At 55.9% G+C, this 23,240-nt stretch overlaps 2 protein-coding genes across 2 annotated transcripts; one reads left to right on the top strand and one right to left on the bottom strand.

Annotated features, from left to right (window-relative positions):
• The first annotated feature begins 663 nt into the window (after positions 1–663).
• SLC35A2 (solute carrier family 35 member A2) lies at positions 664–4,893 on the top strand. Its single transcript, XM_053473492.1, has 5 exons — positions 664–838; positions 1,264–1,449; positions 1,852–2,003; positions 2,087–2,754; positions 4,432–4,893. The coding sequence occupies exons 1-5, from the start codon at positions 724–726 to the stop codon at positions 4,457–4,459; spliced, it is 1,149 nt and encodes a 382-aa protein (XP_053329467.1). The 5' UTR covers positions 664–723; the 3' UTR covers positions 4,460–4,893.
• A 1,438-nt stretch (positions 4,894–6,331) lies between these two features.
• On the bottom strand, positions 6,332–23,240 carry PLXNA3 (plexin A3; the record flags this gene model as incomplete). Its single annotated transcript, XM_053473119.1, has 31 exons — positions 6,332–7,014; positions 7,391–7,541; positions 8,054–8,266; positions 8,605–8,774; positions 8,866–9,056; positions 9,257–9,353; positions 9,444–9,547; positions 9,622–9,781; positions 9,852–9,998; positions 10,126–10,192; positions 10,305–10,561; positions 10,711–10,853; positions 11,068–11,302; positions 11,392–11,535; positions 11,631–11,873; positions 12,019–12,112; positions 12,228–12,398; positions 12,546–12,682; positions 12,812–12,932; positions 13,212–13,357; positions 13,613–13,803; positions 14,021–14,117; positions 14,770–14,970; positions 15,574–15,688; positions 15,797–15,896; positions 15,983–16,136; positions 16,560–16,683; positions 17,402–17,502; positions 17,586–17,714; positions 18,157–18,339; positions 22,137–23,240. Coding segments are annotated over 31 exons (5,586 nt in total), but the record flags the coding sequence as incomplete, so codon positions are not given.

The raw sequence follows: 23,240 nt of genomic DNA, 5'->3' as shown, positions 1-23,240 counted from the left end.
GGAGCCGGCCCCCAGTAAAATGTATAGATAAATCAGTGACCGGCCCCCTCTATAATGTATAGATAAATCAGTGAGCTGGCCCCTGTATAATGTATAGATAAATCAACGAGCTGGTCCCCGTATAATGTATAGATAAATCAACAAGCTGGTCCCCGTATAATGTATAGATAAATCAGTGAGGTGGCCCCCGTATAATGTATAGATAAATCAGGGAGCTGGCCCCTGTATAATGTATAGTTAAATCGGGGAGCCGGCCCCCTGTATAATGTATAAATGATGTTAAATCAGTGAGACGTGCAATACTGCGCTGTGCAGTGGGGGGAAGCGCAACATGTGGAGCAGTCACCATGGAAACACAGAGCATTCTGCAGCAAAATAGAAATGGCGTCATTGTTACGCGTCGCCCTTGCAACCCACTAATCCTTGCGGTCAGCACATTAACCCTTCAGCCACCACAGCTGGAAATGTCAGGCATTGATGGCATTGCTATGGAAACGTTAATGGCTGACCCCTAGCACAGTTTCTAGCAGCTCTGTGCTCTGTGGGGGAGCCCGCGCCCCCTCCTAAAACATGGCGGACAAACTTCGTCCTGGCAACAGTTTCTCGTAGGCGGAAATTTAGCGGCCTCCCGAATGACATACTTCCGCCTGCAGGGACGCACCCCCGGAAGTGAGCTGGAGCTGTCGCCGTGGCCGAACCGGAAATGCAGCGTTACCGGGAAACATGGCAGCAGGAACAGTGGGTGCCGGGGAGGGAGCGGAGGATGAAAGGGACATGAAGCAGATTCAGGCGGATATGAGGGAGTCCGGGGCCCAGCTCGGCCGAGGCACCGGGGACAGTGAGTACGGGGGTGTGGTTTCTGGGCAGTATATCTTTTTATTACACATTTCTATGTCGAGGGCGTAGGGGTGCCCGAGCGCTGTTCTCATTGATTCAGTTCCTGGTATTTCTTGCTGGGTCTCTACTTTAGACCTGTTCCTGATTTGCCCCCTGCCAAGGTGGGGCAGTTTAGTGTTGCTGGTTACGTGTGTTGCCCTAATGCAGAAACACCTGTGATTAGAGGTGCTGTCCCGGTGCCCCCCCCCTCTCCCCTTCCTCTCCCCTTCCTCTCCCCTTCCTCTCCCCTTCCTCTCCCCTTCCTCTCCCCTTCCTCTCCCCTTCCTCTCCATGCCGTCAGCCCCCCCCCCCAACCCCTGTATAAAATGGAGGGACCAGTCGGTGGATTCTGGTCTCACGTCTCTCTCGGTTTCCTTTGTGGCTCAGGAGGGAACCGTCGGCTGAAGTACCTGAGTCTGGCCGTGCTGGTCGTACAGAACGCCTCGCTCATCCTCAGCATCCGCTACGCCCGGACCCTCCCCGGCGAGCGCTTCTTCTCCACCACGGCCGTCGTCATGGCGGAGATCCTCAAGGGAGTCACGTGCATTCTGCTCATCCTGGCACAGAAGAGGGGTAACCGGACATTCTCTGTGTAATAAGCCACGGAGTGTGTTCGTATCTCGGCACACAGAAGGTGGCATTGCGCGTGTTAATAATCCAGTACACAGATGTGGCCTTGTGTGTGCGTGTGGTAATATTCGTGTGTGACGTTGTGTGTTTAGTGACATTCACACGTGTGGTAATAGTTGGCTGTGTGGCGTTGTGTGTTTAGTGACATTCACGCGTGTGGTAATAGTTGGCTGTGTGGCATTGTGTGTGTGTGTGTGTGTGTAGTGACGTGACACATTTGGGTGTGTGTGGTAATATTTGTGTGTGTGGCTTTGTGCGCGCGGTAATATTGTGCGCGCGTGTTGACACATTTGGGTGTGTGGCATGTGTCACTGATCCGGTATTCTGTTACGTGGCTCCTCTTAGGAAATATCAAGGAGCTTGTTGTGTTCCTGTACGACTCGGTCATCGTGCAATACGTGGACACCCTGAAGCTGGCCATACCCTCCTTGATATACACTCTGCAAAACAACCTGCAATACGTGGCCATCTCTAATCTCCCCGCAGCCACGTTCCAGGTGAGACGACTCGACACGTTCACGTCTCAGGCTCGATGTACTCGTCACGTTTTAACGTGGTTTGTTCTTTCACGTTTCTCCAGGTCACGTATCAGCTGAAGATCCTGACGACTGCCCTCTTCTCGGTTCTTCTCCTGAGAAAGAGTCTGTCCCGGCTGCAGTGGGGGTCGCTGGTGATCCTGTTTGCTGGCGTGGCCATCGTTCAAGCAGAACAGTCTGGCGGAAAGGAGAGCGTGGCTGCAGGTGGTCAGAGCTACGTGGTTGGCCTGGTGGCCGTGGCTGTCTCATGTCTCTCCTCGGGCTTTGCCGGCGTGTACTTTGAACGCATTCTGAAGGGCAGCTCTGCATCTGTGTGGCTGCGCAACGTTCAGTTAGGCATCTTTGGCACAGCCCTGGGACTACTGGCCATGTGGCAACAAGATGGCGCTGCAGTGGCTGAACATGGTTTCTTCCATGGATATACACCTCTTGTCTGGTGTGTCATCTTCAATCAGGCATTTGGTGGTCTCCTAGTGGCTGTGGTGGTGAAATATGCAGACAATATCCTGAAAGGCTTTGCCACGTCTCTGTCTATCGTGGTATCTACAGCTGCCTCTGTTCACCTCTTTGGTTTCCACGTGGATGTTCCATTTGCTCTTGGTGCAGGACTGGTAATCGGGGCAGTATATCTATACAGCCTCCCAAGGACGCCAGATCCTCCTCCCTCCTCCGCCGGTCAGGCTTCCTCCCACAAGGAGATCTTCCTTCCCAAGTCAGTGCTTCCCAAGTGACCAAACATCAGTAACGTGGCTCCATCTCATCCTAACAGAGCTAAAGACGTTACAGGGCGGGGATCCCTCTCCTGGATACTAGGAGCTCGGGGGTGGGGATCCCTCTCCTGGATACTAGGAGCGTGGGGGCGGGGATCCCTCTCCTGGATACTAGGAGCGCGGGGGCGGGGATCCCTCTCCCGGATACTAGGAGCGCGGGGGCGGGGATCCCTCTCCCGGATACTAGGAGCGCGGGGGCGGGGATCCCTCTCCCGGATACTAGGAGCGCGGGGGCGGGGATCCCTCTCCCGGATACTAGGAGCGCGGGGGCGGGGATCCCTCTCCTGGATACTAGGAGGGGGAGGGCCCCCTCTTGGATATTATGAGGCCTCATTCTCTTGCTGCTTTGTGAGGCCGTGATACTTTAAGGGCCCGTTCACACACCTGTATTCGTGGAGTGTATGTGGATGTATTGTGTGGGAATGGTGAATAATATTCCAGAGCTTTGTGAGCTTCCTGCAGAGTCTGATCCACGCGCTCAGTGAGCTGCAGTTTATAAACTGGAAAGGTTACCAAGGGGTTAATAGGTCTTCAGATGGTGAATGAAGGGTGTGGTGTTCAGGCGAGGGCCGGGTTCGTTTCCGTGGCCCTTCAGTTCAGCAGATAACCCAGGAGAAGATGCGGCAGGAAAGCGCATGCTCTGGTAGGTGTATGTCACGTGTGGTGGGGAGCCGCGTGCTGTGATTGTATGTCACGTGTGGTGGGGAGCCGCCTGCTGTGATTGTATGTCGCGTGTGGTGGGGAACCGTGTGCTGTGATTGTCACATGTGCAATAGGAATGGCTGCAGAGCCTCTGCTGCCTGCGGGGTTCCTGATCACAATGTTAGTGATGGCTGACTTGTGTATCCCAGAGGCCACGTGTGGTAGGCGTGTTTGGAAGCAAGGGCCCTGTCTCACAGGTTACTCCTGATGTGTGTGACAATCTGCGAGTGCGTGGCCTGCGTGCCGTGGGCCAGTAAATTGAAACCAGCTATTTGTGGGTGGAAGGGGGCTTTTAATCTTATGAATAATGGGGGACTCCGTTCCGGGGGGGCTGTCAGTGATGGGAGTTGGTGGCTGGAGGGACCCGATTGGCTCTACTTTTGCATGATTATCACGGGACTAAAAACCAAACGTTTCAAATAAAAATGCTTTGTATTTATTTTACTTTCCGTCTCGTCTGTTTGTGCCGATAACACGAGCTTTACTGACCCTTAACCCCTCGCCAGACCCCTTAATCCCTCGAGCCCCTGGCCCTGGAGCTCCAAGTACCTGCACCTGTAGGGAGCTGCCAGCAGCCACGCAGAAGAAAATGAAGCGCAGCGGCTCTCAAGCGCCCCCTTGTGCATGCGCATGCTAACCTTGGAACACCTCATGGCACGTCCTAGAAGTTCCCCGCTCCCTCTGACAGGTCTGCGGGCATCCATCCCACGCTCAGACCTCACCAAACGTGACTCGGTTTAGAGGATTTTGGGAAATTTTTAAATTCTGTCACTTTGTAAAACGTCTTCTTGGAGCAAACGAGAAAGAAAGAAAGAGGCTCCTGTGACCAAAAAATAACCCTCCTTCTGCTTTACTAAGCCGTGGCCCGTGCCTTCCTGATAAAATCATCTTTACATTTTTCTTTTTTTATCTTGCAGGGTCATTTCCAAGCAGAAAGGCTCGTGATGGCCATCCGGCGGGTACGTGGCCTATACTGCCCCTCACCGGCCTGCGTGTCTTCTTCACAGCTCCAAGTAAAAGCCTGAACACGGAACAGGTCCGATGGACGAGGGGGTACCACAGAGACCCCCTAAGCATGCTGGGCGAAAAACCTTGACCCTGCTGACTCCCAGCTACTGCAGCCATCTTTATACAGCTGGAGGCAGAGTATCCATTCGCACATGTGGGGGCCCCTAGGCAGGTGCCTGATTGATAATCTGCCACTGGGGTGCAAGACCATCCGAGACCCCCATTAACCCAGAACAGCAAACGATGACTGTAAAACCAGCAGGACACGCTAACCAGACGGACACAGATGCTTTGCTTAAAAAGTGTTGCTGGTGTAGCTTTCAGCAGCTAAATCTTTGCATTAAATCTGCCCCAGCCGGGGCTGTCCGTGGCATTCTTTGGTGGTGTTTGGTTTAGAACAGTTCAGTTCATAATAAGCTGAGATCAGAACCGGCGCCGTCCGCTCCATTCCCCTCCGACAGTGGAGATAACTGGGGGGGGGGGGCCACGGGAAACATGTATATTTCATTACCCGCCACGATTTACCACACAAAATGGGACTGAACCTTAAAAAAATTCACCAAATAAGGAGTTTAAAATCATTTATTCTGGAAAAAAATGAAATAAAAAAGCCACGCTCACAGTAACCGGATCCTCGGACATAAAGTGCTAAGAAGTCCCACACGCGTGTGTCACGTATCTCATCCAGTGGGGTGGATTATGTCTGCTAAGGCACGCTTCATGATGGGCAAGATTTCAACCCCTCATCTGCTGAACAAACGCAGGCGGCTATGTGACCAATCACCATTTGTCCAGGCAGAAACGGTGTTAACATGTTACCATGGTAACGGCAAAAACGAACAGCTCGTCCAGTGAAATGTTACGCGGGGGGCGGGGGGGGTTCACAAATATACAAAATAAGTCCACAAATACATATACATTTCTATAGAATATTCACATATTTACAGTCACCCCGGCGGGTCCCTTCCACGGAACACAGGTCACGGAACACATCAAGCACAATTATGGAATGTTTCGTGTTTGGCAAATGGGGGAACGTTGGCAGTGGTTCTGGTTGGAGAATCAGACATCGGCCGGCCTGGTGTCAGGCGTGATTCCGTGTGCGGGGCTAGCATGTAAGGAAAACAAACTCCACGTATAGAACCTCACGTGGTCCGTGTCCTTTCTCAGCACACTGAAGCCAGCTGTGCGTCTGACGCATGCGCACATCATGCGTCCGTGCAGGCGCCTCCAATGCACGATGGTACAAGAGACTGCGCATGTGCAGAGGCGGCTCCGCGTGAGCGGCAGACATGCGGCTCCACGTGTGCGGCAGACATGCGCAGAGGCAGCGTGCAGCTCCACGTGAGCGGCAGACATGCGCAGAGGCAGCGTGTAGTTATTGCTTTTTCTCAGGTACTTTGGTTTGTGTCACAGGAAACGGCTGGGCAGCCGCAGACCACGGGCAGATGTGATGTCACTGCAGGCTCCACCCCTCCAAGAACTGGACTCCACCCACCACCCCCAAACATTTCTTAGCCTGTGCACAGAGCAGCACTCGGGGGTCAAAGAGCAAGTGCCATCCGTGGTTGGGGTCACAATAGGCAGGAATACCAGGCGTGACACACAAACTGCCCGCTTGTGTACAGACATGGTACAGACACGCACACGCCTAGCTCCACGCATGGAACGATTATCAAGCACCGCACGCAAAAAATAAATTAAATAAATTAAAAGCACAGGATGCAGGCGTGGGTTTAACCCCCTCAGTGCCAGGGGTATAGCTACAAGAATTAGGTGGGTATGAGGGGCTTTAACACAAATAAGACCCCCCCCCCCCTTAACACCCCCACAAGGAAAATCAGCACTGATATTGCATGGCACAAAATCCGAATACAAATTACCCAAATTCAACACAAGACACAGGGGCCCCTCCTACTTCCTACACGCTTAATCACAGGGGCCCCTCATCACACGGCGCCCTCTGCGGGTAATGGGGCCAGCCACGCATGATAAAACCGGGACAGACTGGTGACCGCATGGCGAGAGCAGCAGGAGGTGGGGGACGATAGTGCAGTGAAATTATCTGTGGGGAACCGAGACACAGGGCCCCTCCGAGTCATATGGCTTAACGTGTTACAGAAACATGGACAAAGCGAGAGGCTGGAGCCGGGCACTGAGCGGGATCGGGATCTGCCATCCGCGCAGAAAGCACAAGGCACCCAATGCGCAGGTCTGGAGACAGCAAGTCGCCCTGTGGCAGTGCCGTAGCTTCACGTGGCAACCCCTCCCCGTCCCGGGCTTCTTGGGGTAGTTCTCCAAGTCAGACCTTAACTATCAGTTTTTGGCTCGTCGCAGGGTCCCGGGGACACAGAGCTGATCTGAGGGAACAAGGGGTGGCAACAGCCTCTGAAGACTCAGCTGTTACTTGACACCATGTTGATGACCTGTTCCAGCTTCTGGCGCAGTTTGTGTTTCCGGCAGTAGGAATCGCGGTCCATCGCGGTGAGAACCTGGAAGAGAAAGCCAAGATATTGCACCAGGCGGACAGCGATTACGACTCCGGCACATTTTACCAGGGTGAAGAAGGAAGCTCGGAGAGGGAGAGAGAAAGGGGAACGGGAGGAGAGGGAACCGGAGGAGAGGGAGAGGGAGAGAGAGAGAGAGAGAGAGAGAAAGGGGAACGGGATGGGAGGAGAGAGAGGGGGGGAGGAGAGAGGGAATGAATGAATCATGGACTCAACTGCAACTGGCGACAAACAGCTAACAGCTGTCTGTTAATGGCAGATGTTTGGCCCGCAGCATATAGCGAAGAGATGCCAACACAATACCCCGACACCCCCCCCCCCCCCCCAAGCAAAAGGGTGCCAGGTTCGGGGCAGAACTCACCTCCTCGCGGTATTTGTTCACATAGAAGTAGAGTTCACTGAGAGCGCTCAGAGAGTTAAACTCATTGGCGTGAAGCCTCGATTGTTCCACCAGGTAGGCATCCATGTCCTGGTCACTGATGGGTGGCATTTTACTGATGTCTCTGTAGTACCTGCATTTCAAGAGAGAACATGTTGGATTAGTGAGCCCAAGGGGCATCATGAGAGAGACTCTTCAAATTAAATTGTGGGGATATAACAGCCTTTGGAGGCAAATTACAGCTGAGGCTCCCAGAAGTCAGCTCGACCGGCGTGGCTCATACATTTTGGGGGCAAAACTGTCCTGTTGAAAAGCTACAACTGATGTCCCTTCTGCGGGGTGGGAGTTGAAAGCCACCAGTAAAGACATTTTGTAGAGTCATTAAATTGTTTACATTTACCGACCGCATCGCGTGGACTTCATCCATGTTTGGAGAAGTGGAACACATTAGGTACCTGCTGAGGGGAGCGTTCCCTAAAACTTATGGGATCGACCTCAAATCATCAGGGAAAAGGACAAAATACTGGATGAAAAGCTGTGTGAACCGGGGGCCTCGGCTCCTTCCTGTCCAGGCTTCTTTACATTGGCCACGAGTAAGGCCACTAAAACACGTCGTGGCCCATTGACAACAAAACTGGCTCTCACCTCTCCACCCAGGTCTTGTAGTTGGGGATGTCCTTGGCGTAGAGCAGCTTATTACTCGGAGAGTCCTTTCCCAGCCGATGCTCAGAGGTGGAACATGAATCCATGAAGGTTTGAGCCACCACCGAGAGACAGGCGTCTGTGATGCTGCTCTTGTGAATGTCAAAGACAAACTGGGGGTTCTTGATCACATTCACCCAAAATCTCAGTGGGAGGCTGTGATGGAAAAGACAATGTTTACAGCTTCATGTCATTCCCCAAACAAATGGATAAAACCAAACCCCAGAAAAATGGAAGCTGCCACTTACAGAAAATGTGCCACTGAACGGCTTCCAGTGGGTGGGATGTGGGCCAGAGGGGACGGCGAGCTCTGGAGGTTGAGTTCCCATCTCGTTCTCAGAGGCGTCTCTTCCAGACATGCAACTCCCTGAGCCCTGTCTGGACAATCCCTCCCAACCCTCCCCAGCAGGGACCCTGTCTTTATCCTGGTGGCTTCCGCTTAAACTCTCCCTGCAGAATAACCACGCTGAGCCCCCACGCCACAAGTTTCTCACCAGTTGCTTTTCCAGGTGTGACGAACGTCCGGATCGGTGATTTGCCGACGATCTGCTTGCTCATCTAAGAAGTCAAACATGTATTTGATGGCGAGAGGAAGGGCGCTGCCCCTGTGCGCGGTGCTGAACACGGTCTCAAAAAGGTCATCGACAAACTTCTGCAGCGTTCCCTGTGGATGGTACCAAGAGTCAGTCTAGGGCCACCAGCCCACCAGTAGAAAACACATTCCTTCACCTATTTTACCCCAGTGTGACTCGCACCTTGGTGGCCAATAACCGGGTCAGGTAGATCTCAGACACCATTTTGCTGCCACGATCACCCTCTTTGTGATCAGTGTGGTCGTGATTTTTCACAAGGTGCCACAGTTTGGTGCCAGTCTCCTGGTCCGGAGTAATCATGGGGGCGCGAGAGCGCAAGCTGTCCGGGCTGCTGGATGTCCGCAGGAGACTCTCTAATCGGGAGAGAGCAGTTAGACGTTGGGATGTAGCTCACTTACCGAAACAAGGAAGAATTTGCCCCCCTGTGTGGGCCGAGGGCAGCGAGGGGTTGATTTTGTTTTAGACATTCAAGTGCCAGTAAAGCCAATGAAGCAGCTGCGATTGGCGGAAGAGCACTGGAAGTAAACGAATGCCCACGGCTCCACGTACGTACCGTATCGGCTGAGAGAGCGCGTAAAGGTGAACGAGTTGGTGATGTTATAGGCAGACACCTGCTTGGGAATTAGAGCCACCGTGGAGCCATCTGTGACCTATGCAAAGAGACAGACGGCACGAGAGAGACATCAGTCACTGAATGGAAGGACTTCGCCTATAAGCGAGTGTCGTCTCCGTTACCCCACCTGGTAATGCACCAACGAGTTCAGCCTCTTCCAGTCGCACTCGATCTTCGTGGTAACGTCCTCATCCTGCAGGATTACGCGGGTGATCCGACCCTGACGCCATTCTGCACGGAATCAAGAAGGTTAGGCCCTCGTGTCCTTCGACTCCCCACAGACCCTGCACCCCCTCTCTACTCACCCAAGTCCATGTCTTCAGCTTTTGGCCTCTGGGTGTAAGGAATCCCCTTATAGACGGCATCCAGGAGCTTATCCTTAACCTGGGTCACCGTGTCACAGTTCAGGACTTTCACCGGAATCTCGGTCCCGTTTTCACTTTCCGGGCAAATGCAGCTTAGGGTCTGAGGGAGACGCAAAGAGTCACAAAGCGTGTCTGATGAAGGGGCAGCTTCTCGCGGCAACCGGACTCACCAGCACTTTGTAGTCAATCTGTTGCCGAATCAGCTTGTCCTCGCTCAGCGAGTATCGCGCCTCCCCAGTGATGGCATCGATCGGCCCCTTTTCCATTTGTTGTTTGATGGCGCAAAATAGCATGAACAGGGGCTCCCCAGCACACTCCTAAAGGACAGAAAGAGCGTGAGCACTGTGCCACGGGAGCCACGCAAACGTCCACAGACAACTCTCCCGTGGACAGCTGCCTCGTGCGACGCGTCACGCAAACCCCTTGCAGTCCCCTCCATGTTACCTTCAGAAACTTGTACAGCAGAAACGTGAACCAGTTCGTTAACATCTTCTCTGCCACAGACTCTGTCCTGAGGAGACATCGCAACAGTCACATGCCACACGTGGCCCCTGAACTGTATCCCGCTGCAGACCTCCCAGGACCCCAAACCTTGCCACATCCCTCGCTATGGGGGTTCTCACCTGCGCAGCAACAGCTTTGGGTGGTTCTTACTCTCCAGGTTCTTCTCGATCAGGTCACTGAGCAGCTGTTTCAGTAAAACCGTGGCATACTCCATGCGTCCTTGTAGTGTGACCATGGTCAGGGATGCCACGTTGCCACGGTCACGCATCGAAAAGCTGCGTTGAGCCTCCAGGGTATGAATAAACGTCAGAAGGAACGTCTTGTTATTCAGGAGCTGCCCGAAGAGGCGAAGAGCCTTTTCCACATTGGGTGGGATCTGTGGGGAGTTTAATGGGTTAATCGTGGGACAGTCGCTGCTCCCCTCGTATCGCCCGTCACATATCACCGTGCAGGCCGGCTGCCATTAACCACGATTTCTATACCGAGAGCCCCCACGAGACTGACAGGGAAACGCACATCACTCACATCCAGCTCCTTCAGCACTGGGTGATCCTCGATGCCAGGGAACAGGACGCGCATGGCGTAGGTTTTATAATCCAGAAAGGGGATCTTGACTCCGTCCATGTTATTGGTCAGCTCGTTGATGTCCGTCTGGAGCTCAGCGAATGCTGCAGACACAGAAAGGAAAAAAAGAGTAAGACGAAGCCCCGCTCCAGCCTCTGGGCCCCCACCGCTCCAGCCTCTGGGCCCCCACCGCTCCAGCCTGTGGGCCCCCACCGCTCCAGCCTGTGGGCCCCCACCGCTCCAGCCTGTGGGCCCCCACCGCTCCAGCCGACAGGAAAGGACGTCTCCATTACAGGCTACAAGGGCCCATCTTCTTACCTTCTTTGCATTCCAGAGCTACGCGAGACTCCAAATTATCCATCTGCATCTGAAGCCTTTTGAGGGTGCGATCGGCATCGCGGGTTTTCCTTTTATAGGCGATGAGCACGGCAATAATAGCGAGCAACAGAAGCCCTCCTCCTGCACCAATCCCAACAATGGCCGGCAGGGTCAGCGAGCTGTCGGCGTAGATCCTCAGGGTGCCCGGGGTATACTCCAGTCCCCCAACTAGGACCTAAGAGGAGAGACACAGAGAGCGTACAATACAGACATCAGGAACTCCCCGCTCATGGGCTGGTGTCGCGTGGCTGGCGCTGCACTCACGGTGACGCGGTGTTCCCCCGTCTGGCTGGGAGAGTCACACACCAGCTGCGTGTCCGACACGGTGAAGGAGCACGGCACGTCTCCGATCAGCACGGTGTAATTCAGCTTGGCGCCTCCGGGGGCAGCAGGCTGCAGGTTCCTTCCCTGTAGAAGGCAGACACAGGGGGTGAAGCAGACTATCCGCCGAGGGGGGGGGGCGCAGGGACCCCACCGCGAGATACGCTAACAGACATGCGCACCTTGAGAATCACATGCGAGCCGGGTTTGATCTCCAAGGTGCCGCCAGGTCCAAAGGGCTCCAGAGTGGGGTTCGGGAAGTACGTGAAGGACGTGAAGTTCAGAGAGCGCAGACCGGTCACATTATCCAAGACAAACCCAAACTCGTCCGGCTGCACCCCTTCTTCTGGCGTAAGGTCCTCAGCAGGGGGCAGGATCCCAGGGGCTTTGCACAGCATTAGGGTGTCATTCAGAATGTGGCAGGTCTACAGAACGGGGCAACATATGAGCTGCGCCACGCTGTGTGCCAACGACACACAGCACCCCAACCCCTACCTGCACGTCACTGCGCTCTACGCCCGTCCCTAAATATTTTACCGCCTGCTGCCCCACTCCCACACAGACACTCACATTAACTGTTTCCATGTCGGAATACTTGGCGCGCACGCGTGGCTCCTGGATGGTCAGTAGGTTCGTGCCGGTTACTGTGATTCCGGTACTGCCGCTGTATGAAGGAGCAGATCAAGGTCAAAACACAGGAGAAACTGGCAGAACGTGGCCCCCAGAGCCCAGTCCCGAGGGCATTAGGGAATCGCAATTACCCCAACCACCCAACTTACTTATAAATACTCCATGTTGGCTCGAGCCGCAAAATGGTGGGGTCCTCGGTGTAAAGGTAACTGACGTTGGGGTTCCTCACGCTCGCTTTATCAATCTTTAAGGTAATGGACGCCAGGCTCGGGCCCTGAGAAGATGGCGGTGAAATGCAAACGATCTCTCGCAGACTCCTCCTGCAAAGAAGTCACAAAACTGACCACAGCCTGTCGGGGGGGGGGCATTAATGGGGTTCCAAGGCAGGACAGCCGGCCGGGGGGGGGTGTTTCACAGGCAGCACAGCCTGCCCGGGGGGGGGGGTATAGTGGAGGGCTGTCACGTACCTGACAAACCGGCACTCGGAATCCTTCAGCAGTATAGACACAGAGCTGCCGGCATCCAGGTTCCGGCCGCTGATGGTGAGACGCGTGCCACCCGCTGCTGGACCTCTTAAAGGGCTTACAGCGTGGAAACCGGGGGTCTGAAAGGAGCAGCAAGACACGGGGTATTATCCTGGCAATCTGCCCTCCCAAAAGCATATGCACCAGCTCCCTGCCCCCGCATACAACCACAGGTTGCCCACCCCTGGTGATTTATGCCCCATGGTTACCACAAATGTATAGAGCTGCTCTGACTGGGTCCGGTACTCGGCACTGCAGTCTCCGACACACAGCTCAACTACCCCGGGCGCAGGATTCGGGACCAACGACTCCTCCATTTCACAAACAATTCTAGAACGGGAGAACATGAATGAGTCACGTGGCCAACAAGACGAGAATCCACGAAAGGGCAGCAGAGGCGCCTCTCACCACGCCATACAAACGACACATTGTTCTGGGACACGAGCCGGCGCATAGCTGGAAGCCATGACCCTCGGTTCAGACACATGACTGCTTCTGGCCACACAGGGTTCAGCATTATGTGCCCCACTGATCACTAATCACATACATGTGACACGCATGCGGCAGCAAGCATGCGCAACAACGATCTCCGTTTTACTTGCCACGTACCTTTCGGCGCTGACGTACTGGGCAGGCACAGACGTGCACTGCACCCCGGCCACCTGCACCCACACCTCCCGTGCCAGGAGCCCGAGATTTGCCCCGTTAATAGTTACTGTGGTCCCGCCCTCCCGGGGCCCGGTCACAGGATGGACCTGGGGAGAGAAAAACCACAAAGCTCACCAGAGGGACCACACAGCCCTCCAATCACAGAGGGAAGGCACCAGAGGGACCACATAGCCCTCCAATCACAGAGGGACCACACACCCCTCCAATCACAGAGGGAAGGCACCAGACGGACCACACAGCCCTCCAATCACAGAGGGAAGTCACCAGAGGGACCACACAGCCCTCCAATCACAGAGGGACCACACAGCCCTCCAATCAGAGACAGAAGGTGTCAGACTTACCTCACTAATCCTGGGGTTGGTGCAGCGCGTGTTCCGCTTACTGAGATGCATCCAGTTTGATTTGGGAGTCGGACAGTATTGGCGCAGCAGGCACCTGCCCTCCGACACACACCAGCCACACTCAAAACGTGGATCCGCTTTCAGGCAAAGCCCGCAGCTCTCACGCTGGGCCGGGCACTTGTACAGGAGAGCTGAGATGGAGAAGAGTCTGAGTACAGACCACAGAGCCCAGGACAGGCGTGGATGGGTCGGGGGGGGGTGAGGCCAAGTCAGTGGGGAAGGCCGAGTCAGTGTGGGGGGGTGAGGCCGAGTCAGTGTGGGGGGGGTGAGGCCGAGTCAGTGTGGGGGGGGGGTAGGCCGAGTCAGTCAGTCAGGTGTGGCAGGGAGCGGAGTGTTGGGGTTTATTACCTCTGAACGTGTCGGGTTTATCGATGTGAAAATGTCCATCCCAAACAATGGAGAATCCCACGGAGAGGTCCCCAGACTCGTTCCCTTCATACGTGTACTGAAAGACATGTGGGATTCTAGAACACGGCACATATGACGTGGATGCGCCCAAATTCACGCCCAGCAAGTTTTCACCCTAACCCGTCCCCTGGTGCCAAAGTAGCTTAGCAGCTAAATGGTGCACCCCTTAAATCCCTGCTACAGCAGACAGCGATGGTGGTAAACTGGTCTATAAGGCCAGATCCGGAACACGTGTCCACGAGAACAGGTTCCTGGTCCTCCCCAAATATTTTGACTCTTCCCGTTAACAACCCATTGTACAAATGAACACGATGAAAGGGTTAAATGCAGATATACCCTCACATGGCATCCGGGGCAGTACCAGGAGGCAGGGAAAGCTCTCCGGTTCCTGCTGTTTCCATAGTAACAGATCGGTCACCTAGCAACTTTCATCATCTCTCACTTCATTGAAAATCTCCCTCTGCATCAGGTTGTGGGAAAGACAACAGCCCCTAATTTACATGTCGAGCGAGGGGTTATTTTTTGACCCCCAGTTACAGAGGGTCCCTTAACGCAACCGGCCTATTACAGGCATGCGGGAGCCGCACAAGCCCCGTCTCATGTAACTGCCCCTTCCAGATCCTCTTATCTACCCCTTTAAACCCCCTAGTGGTTGTGAAGCAGGATGCCGTTTCCATGGTTACACTTACAGAGGTGTTCTGGCACTGGACGCTGCTGCTATTGAATCTGACCGCCGGGACGCGCTGCACCTTTCCCTGGATATGGAAGATGCACTCATAGTTCTTCTGCCCTGACTGTGGCTGGGGTAAGTTCTTGGCTTTGAGGGTAATCGGCTGAACCACCCCGACTGGTATGAGGATCTCTCCTGTGGGGATGATCTCTGGGCAGCCCTGAAACACAGCAGATGAAGAACTATGAGAGGCATGAGGACCAAAAGAGGGGGGGGGAGAACAGAGAGGGGGGGGAGAACAGAGAGAGAGAGAGAGAGGGGGAGAGAACAGACAGAGGGGGGGGACAAAGAGAGAGAGGGGGAGAGAAAGAAAGAAATTGGGAGCGGTGGGCAGAGACTGAGAGAGGTACAGAAACACAAGGTGGGACAGAGAGGGAACGCGAGGGGAGAGGCACAGAGAAGGGGGTTATTGTTGTCCGTCTTTAAGACATGGAGCGCCGGGATATGATGTCATATAGGGATATACGGAAACCATTTATACCCCCCAGCAGGACGCTATGTGGCTAGAGGAATTGGCACCACTAGGGACCAGACAGGGTTAATAAGCTTCTTAATAAAAGCCGCATGTGATCCGACGCATTGCCGCCCCCCCTCCCCGTCACACAATTTGGTGTGAATTCTCGCACCTAACACCAGCCCGGTGCTGCCGACGGAGGCGGGTACAGAGTGGGGGAGGAACCGGCTGCACCACCCCCGCAGGGCGAGGAACCAAAACCCAGTAAGTTAACCTTGGGAGGGATCATAACACCCATCACCCTCATACCTCCGTGCTGTTCACGCGGCCCTCTATGAAGAAGCAGTCCTCTGCGTTGTGAGTACACACGTGCCGGTATTTGCACCAGTGGCACGAGTACGAGCTGCTCACGCACGTCAGACACCTGCAGGACCAAAGAGACCATGAAAATGGAAACACTCCATCCCGCCAATCACCCCTCACTCCCCCCTCCCCACCAGGCAGCCCGGGGCACTTTACGCGAGAGACGTACGACTGGAGGACACTGCAGTTGTAGAAAACAAAGTCCGTTTGGGCAAATCTCAGGCCGGTCTCCTTGGATCGGAGCTGGAGCTGGACGGTTTGTGTGGCGCCTGCAACAGAGAAAAGGCAGGTGACGTCCGGGCCCGCCGCCGGGAACGCAGGTAGGTGCTGGGAACAGCAAGCGTTTCCAAATTACCGTATCCGGTAGAAACGGCAGGAAGGTCACGCAGCGAGGGAGACGAGCAACGAATGTGCCCATCCTCCAGCATCGCTTCCGTTTCCGCGATATCCCCGAAGGAACAGGTGACGCCGGCGGACAGGTCCGGAACGTTCTGCACTGACAAGACCAGCTGGGAGATGGAGAGACAGGAAGACGTAAGGAAGAAGAGCAGAGTATTATGCTGCAGATAACCCCCCCCCCCCCCGCAAAGTATTATGGTGCAGATAGCCCCGCCCCTGCAGAGTATTATACTACAGATAGCCCCTCCCCCGCAGAGTATTATACTGCAGATACCTGCGCCCTGCTCCCAAAGATTATGCTGCAGATACCCCTAGAAACCAGCACTGGGGTAGAAGACCTTGTGCTTTACAGTCCCCACCAGCTCACAGAGAGCACGCTGTATAACTGTCCCCCCTTCTCATCGGCACACGGAGAGCGCGCTGTATAACTGTCCCCCCTTCTCATCGGCACACGGAGAGCGCGCTGTATAACTGTCCCCCCCTTCCCATCAGCACACGGAGAGCGCCAACGGTCTCTGTTCAGTGATTCTTACCCTCTGCTCCGGGACGCTCACAGACGCATTGTTTGGAGTCACGTCGAGGCGAACACATTGAGTGATGTTGGTGGTGAATCGATGAGTCTCCTCCGCTCGCTCACACTCACTCTGCCGGCAGCACCTACACAACATGTCTTCATTAACAGCACATATGACTGGCCAAACACAAGCGTGTAACAACCCGACCTGTATGCGGCCTGCAGACATCTTTATTAACAGCCAATGTTCTTCAAGTGAGATATCGGTTGGAGGATTGGTGGGGAGGGTGGAGAGCAGTTTCTGATACGCAGAGGGCAGCCGGCAGCGCAGGAAGCACTTTCATTAAGTCAGTCGTATGAGTTACAATCAGATTAATTGTCCCGCAGGTCGCGGCTGTAAATCAGCCTCCAGGATAATTATACGGAGCGGCTGCCCGGCCATTACGGATTTGACCCCGGACGGCAGCCGCTCTTCATCTTTCTTTGTTTCAGATTTTGTCGCTTTAGAGGGATACGTTAGATTTATTGCGTCCGTCAGATACATCTATGGACCCCACGGACAGGCAGATACATATCCAATGCGTACACAGAGCTGACAATTAAGTGAGGAGGGATTCCGGGGCAGTTACAATAAAGATGCAGTGCAAGGGATGCAGGTCTGGGGCAGTTTTAGGAAGGATGCAGCGCGTGGGGCATAGAGAATATGGTGAGCCGGAGGAGCCAAATATATCCCGTACCAATCCAACCACGAGCCGCCGACCAACATGCCAGGTGGATGCACGGCTGCCGACCGCCCGCTGAATGCGCATCGCAGGAAAGCTGAGCGCGTCACGCAACCTGCCGTGTATGGCAGACACTTACCTGTTGTGAAGGACACACCAGCCGCAGTGCGGGTCCCCGGACCCCAGGCACGATCTGCACGAGTCGTATTTCTGGCAACTCTCCACAGGCACCCTGCTAACCTACAGGAAGAGATTCATTAGACTAGGAGGGTCTAGGGGCCCCCACATGAGGTCTGTGGCCCTGATCCATGCAGGTCCCTCACCTGTTTGTCACTCAGAAGGTACACAGCCTGCCAATCCGGGCTGAACACCATGTCGCGCAGGATAGGCCGTCCACCGACAACCGAGATACTCTCATACAGGGCGGCCTCTGAAGGGCTGTCCACTCGGATCTATTGGGGCAAGAAGGTAGCGACAATCCGCCATGTGTGTCCACGGGATCAGACATCAACCAAGCATGGGATAGTACAGGATCAGAAACAAAAGCTGCAGACTATTGCCCCTGTCTTCTGTCCTTTACCCAGGTTTTTGCCCCTGCCTTCTGCTCTTTACACGGACAAGAAACTGCGCTCATGCACCCTTTCCCACCGCCCCTGCCCTAGTCGCTTATGTAGGGTTTTCTACTTCATTAGCCTCTCCCCAGCCCATTTCTCTCCCGTACCACCCCAGTGCCACCTTCATACACCGTCTACCCAACCCGCCCGCCCGCACCACCCAACGATGGCCAACACGCAGACAGGGGGATGTGATGGCTGCAAGGCGAGTGTGGGACAAACCCTGATGGCATCTTTATGGGAGGGTCTGAGTACTGAATGGTACCCCAAAGGCACTTACCTTTTTAAGGGTACCTGCGCGTGTGCCCACAAACACCACGGAGTGCTGGTTATAGCTATATGCGGCAACGCTGGACATGCCATCCACCTTCTCCTGAAACAGCGGCATCCCTTCAATAACTTGCAGACCACCGATGGGCTGATTCAGAGCCAGGCCACAGAAGCCATCGTTAATGAGTATAGGCTGGAGGAATATGGACCGTAAGAAACAACAGCAAAGAGAAACGCGCCAGGGGAGGAGGAAGAAGACAAAGACGACGAGGAAAGGCGCCAGGGGAGGAGGAAGAAGAAGAAGACCAGGAAAGGGGCCAGGGGAGGAGGAGGAAGACGAGGGAAGGTGCGAGAAAGGAAGAGTGACGGAGAGAGACGGCAGCGTGCAGACACAGGTGGGGGACAGTAACACTATTAGGATGGGAGACCATACGAGCAAAAGATTTCCTGTTTAATAAACCCAAACGTCACGTTTATACAGACTTCAAGTCCAAAGGGTTTTATAGCCAGCGCAGCACTGAGTATACCTGGGTCCCTGATAGGACAAGCGTCCTCGGAGCCACGTGGACTGGAATTGTCCTGCCACGTCGGCAATTTAGAAGTATTCTGTGACTATTCTGCCATAAGCCTCAGTCGTGGTTTACACGGGAAACCAGTAATTAGAGGACTGGTAATAACGCAAATTTACAGCCAACAGAGATTTGGTCAAAAAGGAATCTGACCACAGAAAAGATCCCAGAGTCTCCACCATCTGCCCCTGCGCTGGAGTCTCCACCATCCACCCCGAGTATCTGCCCCTGCGCTGGAGTCTCCACCATCACCCCCGAGTATCTGCCCCTGCGCTGGAGTCTCTACCATCCACCCCGAGTATCTGCCCCTGCGCTGGAGTCTCTACCATCACCCCCGAGTATCTGCCCCTGCGCTGGAGTCTCCACCATCACCCCCGAGTATCTGCCCCTGCGCTGGAGTCTCCACCATCCACCCCGAGTATCTGCCCCTGCACTGGAGTCTCCACCATCCACCCCGAGTATCTGCCCCTGCGCTGGAGTCTCCACCATCCACCCCGAGTATCTGCCCCTGCGCTGGATTCTCCACCATCACCCCCGAGTATCTGCCCCTGCGCTGGAGTCTCCACCATCCACCCCGAGTATCTGCCCCTGCGCCGGAGTCTCCACCATCACCCCCGAGTATCTGCCCCTGCGCTGGAGTCTCCACCATCCACCCCGAGTATCTGCCCCTGCGCTGGAGTCTCTACCATCACCCCCGAGTATCTGCCCCTGCGCTGGAGTCTCCACCATCCACCCCGAGTATCTGCCCCTGCGCTGGAGTCTCTACCATCACCCCCGAGTATCTGCCCCTGCACTAGAGTCTCCACCATCACCCCGAGTATCTGCCCCTGCGCTGGAGTCTCCACCATCCACCCCCGAGTATCTGCCCCTGCGCTAGAGTCTCCACCATCCACCCCGAGTATCTGCCCCTGCGCTGGAGTCTCCACCATCCACCCCGAGTATCTGCCCCTGCGCTGGAGTCTCCACCATCACCCCCGAGTATCTGCCCCTGCGCTGGAGTCTCCACCATCCACCCCGAGTATCTGCCCCTGCGCTGGAGTCTCCACCATCCACCCCGAGTATCTGCCCCTGCGCTAGAGTCTCCACCATCACCCCCGAGTATCTGCCCCTGCACTAGAGTCTCCACCATCACCCCCGAGTATCTGCCCCTGCGCTGGAGTCTCCACCATCACCCCCGAGTATCTGCCCCTGCGCTGGAGTCTCCACCATCCACCCCGAGTATCTGCCCCTGCGCTGGAGTCTCCACCATCCACCCCCGAGTATCTGCCCCTGCGCTAGAGTCTCCACCATCACCCCCGAGTATCTGCCCCTGCGCTGGAGTCTCCACCATCCACCCCGAGTATCTGCCCCTGCGCTGGAGTCTCCACCATCACCCCCGAGTATCTGCCCCTGCGCTGGAGTCTCCACGATCCACCCCGAGTATCTGCCCCTGCGCTGGAGTCTCCACCCACGAATATCTGCCCCTGCGCTGGAGTCTACACCATCCACCCCGAGTATTTGCCCCTGCGCTGGATTCTCCACCATCACCCCCGAGTATCTGCCCCTGCGCTGGAGTCTCCACCATCACCCCCGGGTATCTGCCCCTGTGCTGGAGTCTCCACCCACGAATATCTGCCCCTGCGCTGGAGTCTCCACCATCCACCCCGAGTATCTGCCCCTGCGCTGGAGTCTCCACCATCACCCCCGAGTATCTGCCCCTGCGCTGGAGTCTCCACCATCAGCCCCGGGTATCTGCCCCTGCGCTGGAGCCTCCACCCCCGAATATCTGCCCCTGCGCTGGATTCTCCACCATCACCCCCGAGTATCTGCCCCTGCGCTGGAGTCTCCACCATCACCCCCGAGTATCTGCCCCTGCGCCGGAGTCTCCACCATCACCCCCGAGTATCTGCCCCTGCGCTGGAGTCTCCACCATCACCCCCCAGGTATCTGCCCCTGCGCTGGAGTCTCCACCATCACCCCCGGGTATCTGCCCCTGCACTGGAGCCTCCACCCCCGAATATCTGCCCCTGCGCTGAAGTCGACACCATCGCCCCCGGGTATCTGCCCCTGCACTGGCGTCGACACCATCACCCCCGGGTATCTGCCCCTGCGCTGGAGTCTCCACCCCCGAATATCTGCCCCTGCGCTGGAGTCTCCACCATCACCCCCGAGTATCTGCCCCTGCGCTGGATTCTCCACCATCACCCCCGAGTATCTGCCCCTGCGCTGGAGTCTCCACCATCACCCCCGGGTATCTGCCCGTGCTGGAGTCTCCACCCACGAATATCTGCACCTGCGCTGGAGTCTCCACCATCCACCCCGAGTATCTGCCCCTGCGCTGGAGTCTCCAGCATCACCCCCGAGTATCTGCCCCTGCGCTGGAGTCTCCACCATCACCCCTGCACTGGAGTCTCCACCATCACCCCCGAGTATCTGCCCCTGTGCTGGAGTCTCCACCTTCCCCCCTCTGTATCTGCCCCTGCGCTGGAGTCTCCACCATCACCCCTGCACTGGAGTCTCCACCATCACCCCCGAGTATCTGCCCCTGTGCTGGAGTCTCCACCTTCCCCCCTCTGTATCTGCCCCTGCGCTGGAGTCTCCACCATCACCCCCAGGTATCTGCCCCTGCACTGGGGTCTCCACCCCCGAGTATCTGCCTCTGCGATGGAGTCTCCACCATCACCCCCGGATATCTGCCCCTGCGCTAGGAGTCTCCACCCCCGAGTATCTGCCCCTGCGCTGGAGTCTCCACCCCCGAGTATCTGCCCCTGCGCTGGAGTCTCCACCCCCGAGTATCTGCCCCTGTGCTGGAGTACCCCCCCCCGGTATCTGCCCCTGCGTTGGAGTCTCCACCATCACCCCCATGCGCTGGAGTCTCCACCCGGGTATCTGCGAGAGAACGGGGGGGGGGATTTGAAGGTTTTTACTTCTGGTTTTTATTGTAGAGATGGGCAGTTGATGGCCGCCTCTGCGTACATCGGGGGTGGGGGAGACTCACCAGAGCAATAAAAAGATAAGATTATAAGGAGAGCCGGGCCCTTCCCTTCAGAACACAAAGCCAGAAGATGAGGTCATGGCGGCGGCCGCTCTTTCCCATCACTCGGGACGAGCCCTCTGCGACCCACCGCCCCAGGGTTAGAGGAGCAGGACGGGGCCACAGCAGAAATAAAACATACAAAATATTTCCGGCACATCTGCCGGAGCCATCAGGCGAGAAACGTGGAGAAACATCCAAGAATGGAAGGGAGAGCAGACGCCACGGCGGGCAGGGGGGGGGGATACACGGGGGGGGGGCATTAGGATAGACAGAGATACCTGCACAGGCTTTACGCTCGGTCATACATAGAACACGCACCACGATGTTCAAGCATTCATTCAGCGGGGAAACGGACACCGTACAGAAGACACGCATGGATCAGGGTCACACGTATGAAGCGCTCACCGTGTTGATGCAGTGAAGCTCCTTGTTGAGCAGCCAAGGCAGCGAGAGCCGCCCCTCTCCGCGGTAACAGGACTGGATCCGTTCTTTAATGCGCTTATTAATTTGGCTGAGAGTGAAGAGGCAGAGAACGGACTCCCGGGGGGGGTTGGAGCGGTTTTTCTGCCCCTGAGAGAAGACTGTGTACAGCACCTCCTCGTCCTCGGGTATCCCCAGCACCTGCGCGAGCTTCCGGCCGGGCCTGCTGAGGTACGCGCTCTGGATGAGCCGATACTCCACCCCGTCCTTGGTGCAGCCGACGGGGAACTCGACGTACGAGTAGAACTCGGGGTCTCCGGAGCACATGCGCACGATCTTGGAGGTGAAAAACTTCTCGCCCGTGGCGTCCAGCAAGGTCTGCTGCGTGTCCAGCTGCAGCGTCAGGAAGTAGACGAAGCCCCCGCTGACGAAGCCGTAGACGTAGAAGATGTCGAACGAGGGGTGAAGGGAAAGCGTGTCGGAGGGGACTTTGATCTGCGAGGACACAAACTCGTCCTGGTAGACCAAGCGGAACATCTCGGCACTCTCCACGTCTCGGACCAGCTTGCGGCTGGACAGCGTCGGGAAATACTCCGACTTGCCGTCAATAGACGTTCCGATGAAGAGCTTGCTCTGCTCTGCGTCCTGCTCCACGATGACCCCGGCCATGGAGTCGGGCTCACGGGCCCCCGATAGGTAATGCTCCTTGCGATGGTGGGGCTCCCCCAGCTTGAAGAGATCGTCTAGACGGAGGAACTGGCAGATGCCCTGCCACACGCTCCCGCAGGCCACCACGCGCTGCCCCGCGTAGTCTATGAGAAGGAGCCGGTTGACGTTATCCGACGGGGACAGCTTGTGGCTGCAGGCGCGCACGCTCGGCGGGGGGTAGCAGCGCGAATTGTCTTCGATGGGACCGGTCAAATGCGAACGAAGCTCCGTCAGATTCTCCGACAGACGGTATACTCTGTTCACAGCTCCCACGTACACGTCTCCGGTATGTCTGTGCACGGCCAGGTGAGAGAGAGACGTGTCCGTCACGTGGAAGCTCGGGAAGGACACAGAGGATCCCCATCCAAAGGAAAAGCAAAG

This window comes from Spea bombifrons, chromosome 8 (genome assembly GCF_027358695.1).
Source record: "Spea bombifrons isolate aSpeBom1 chromosome 8, aSpeBom1.2.pri, whole genome shotgun sequence".
Classification (NCBI taxonomy): Eukaryota; Metazoa; Chordata; class Amphibia; order Anura; family Pelobatidae; genus Spea; species Spea bombifrons.
This window is presented reverse-complemented; position numbering and strand designations above follow the sequence as displayed.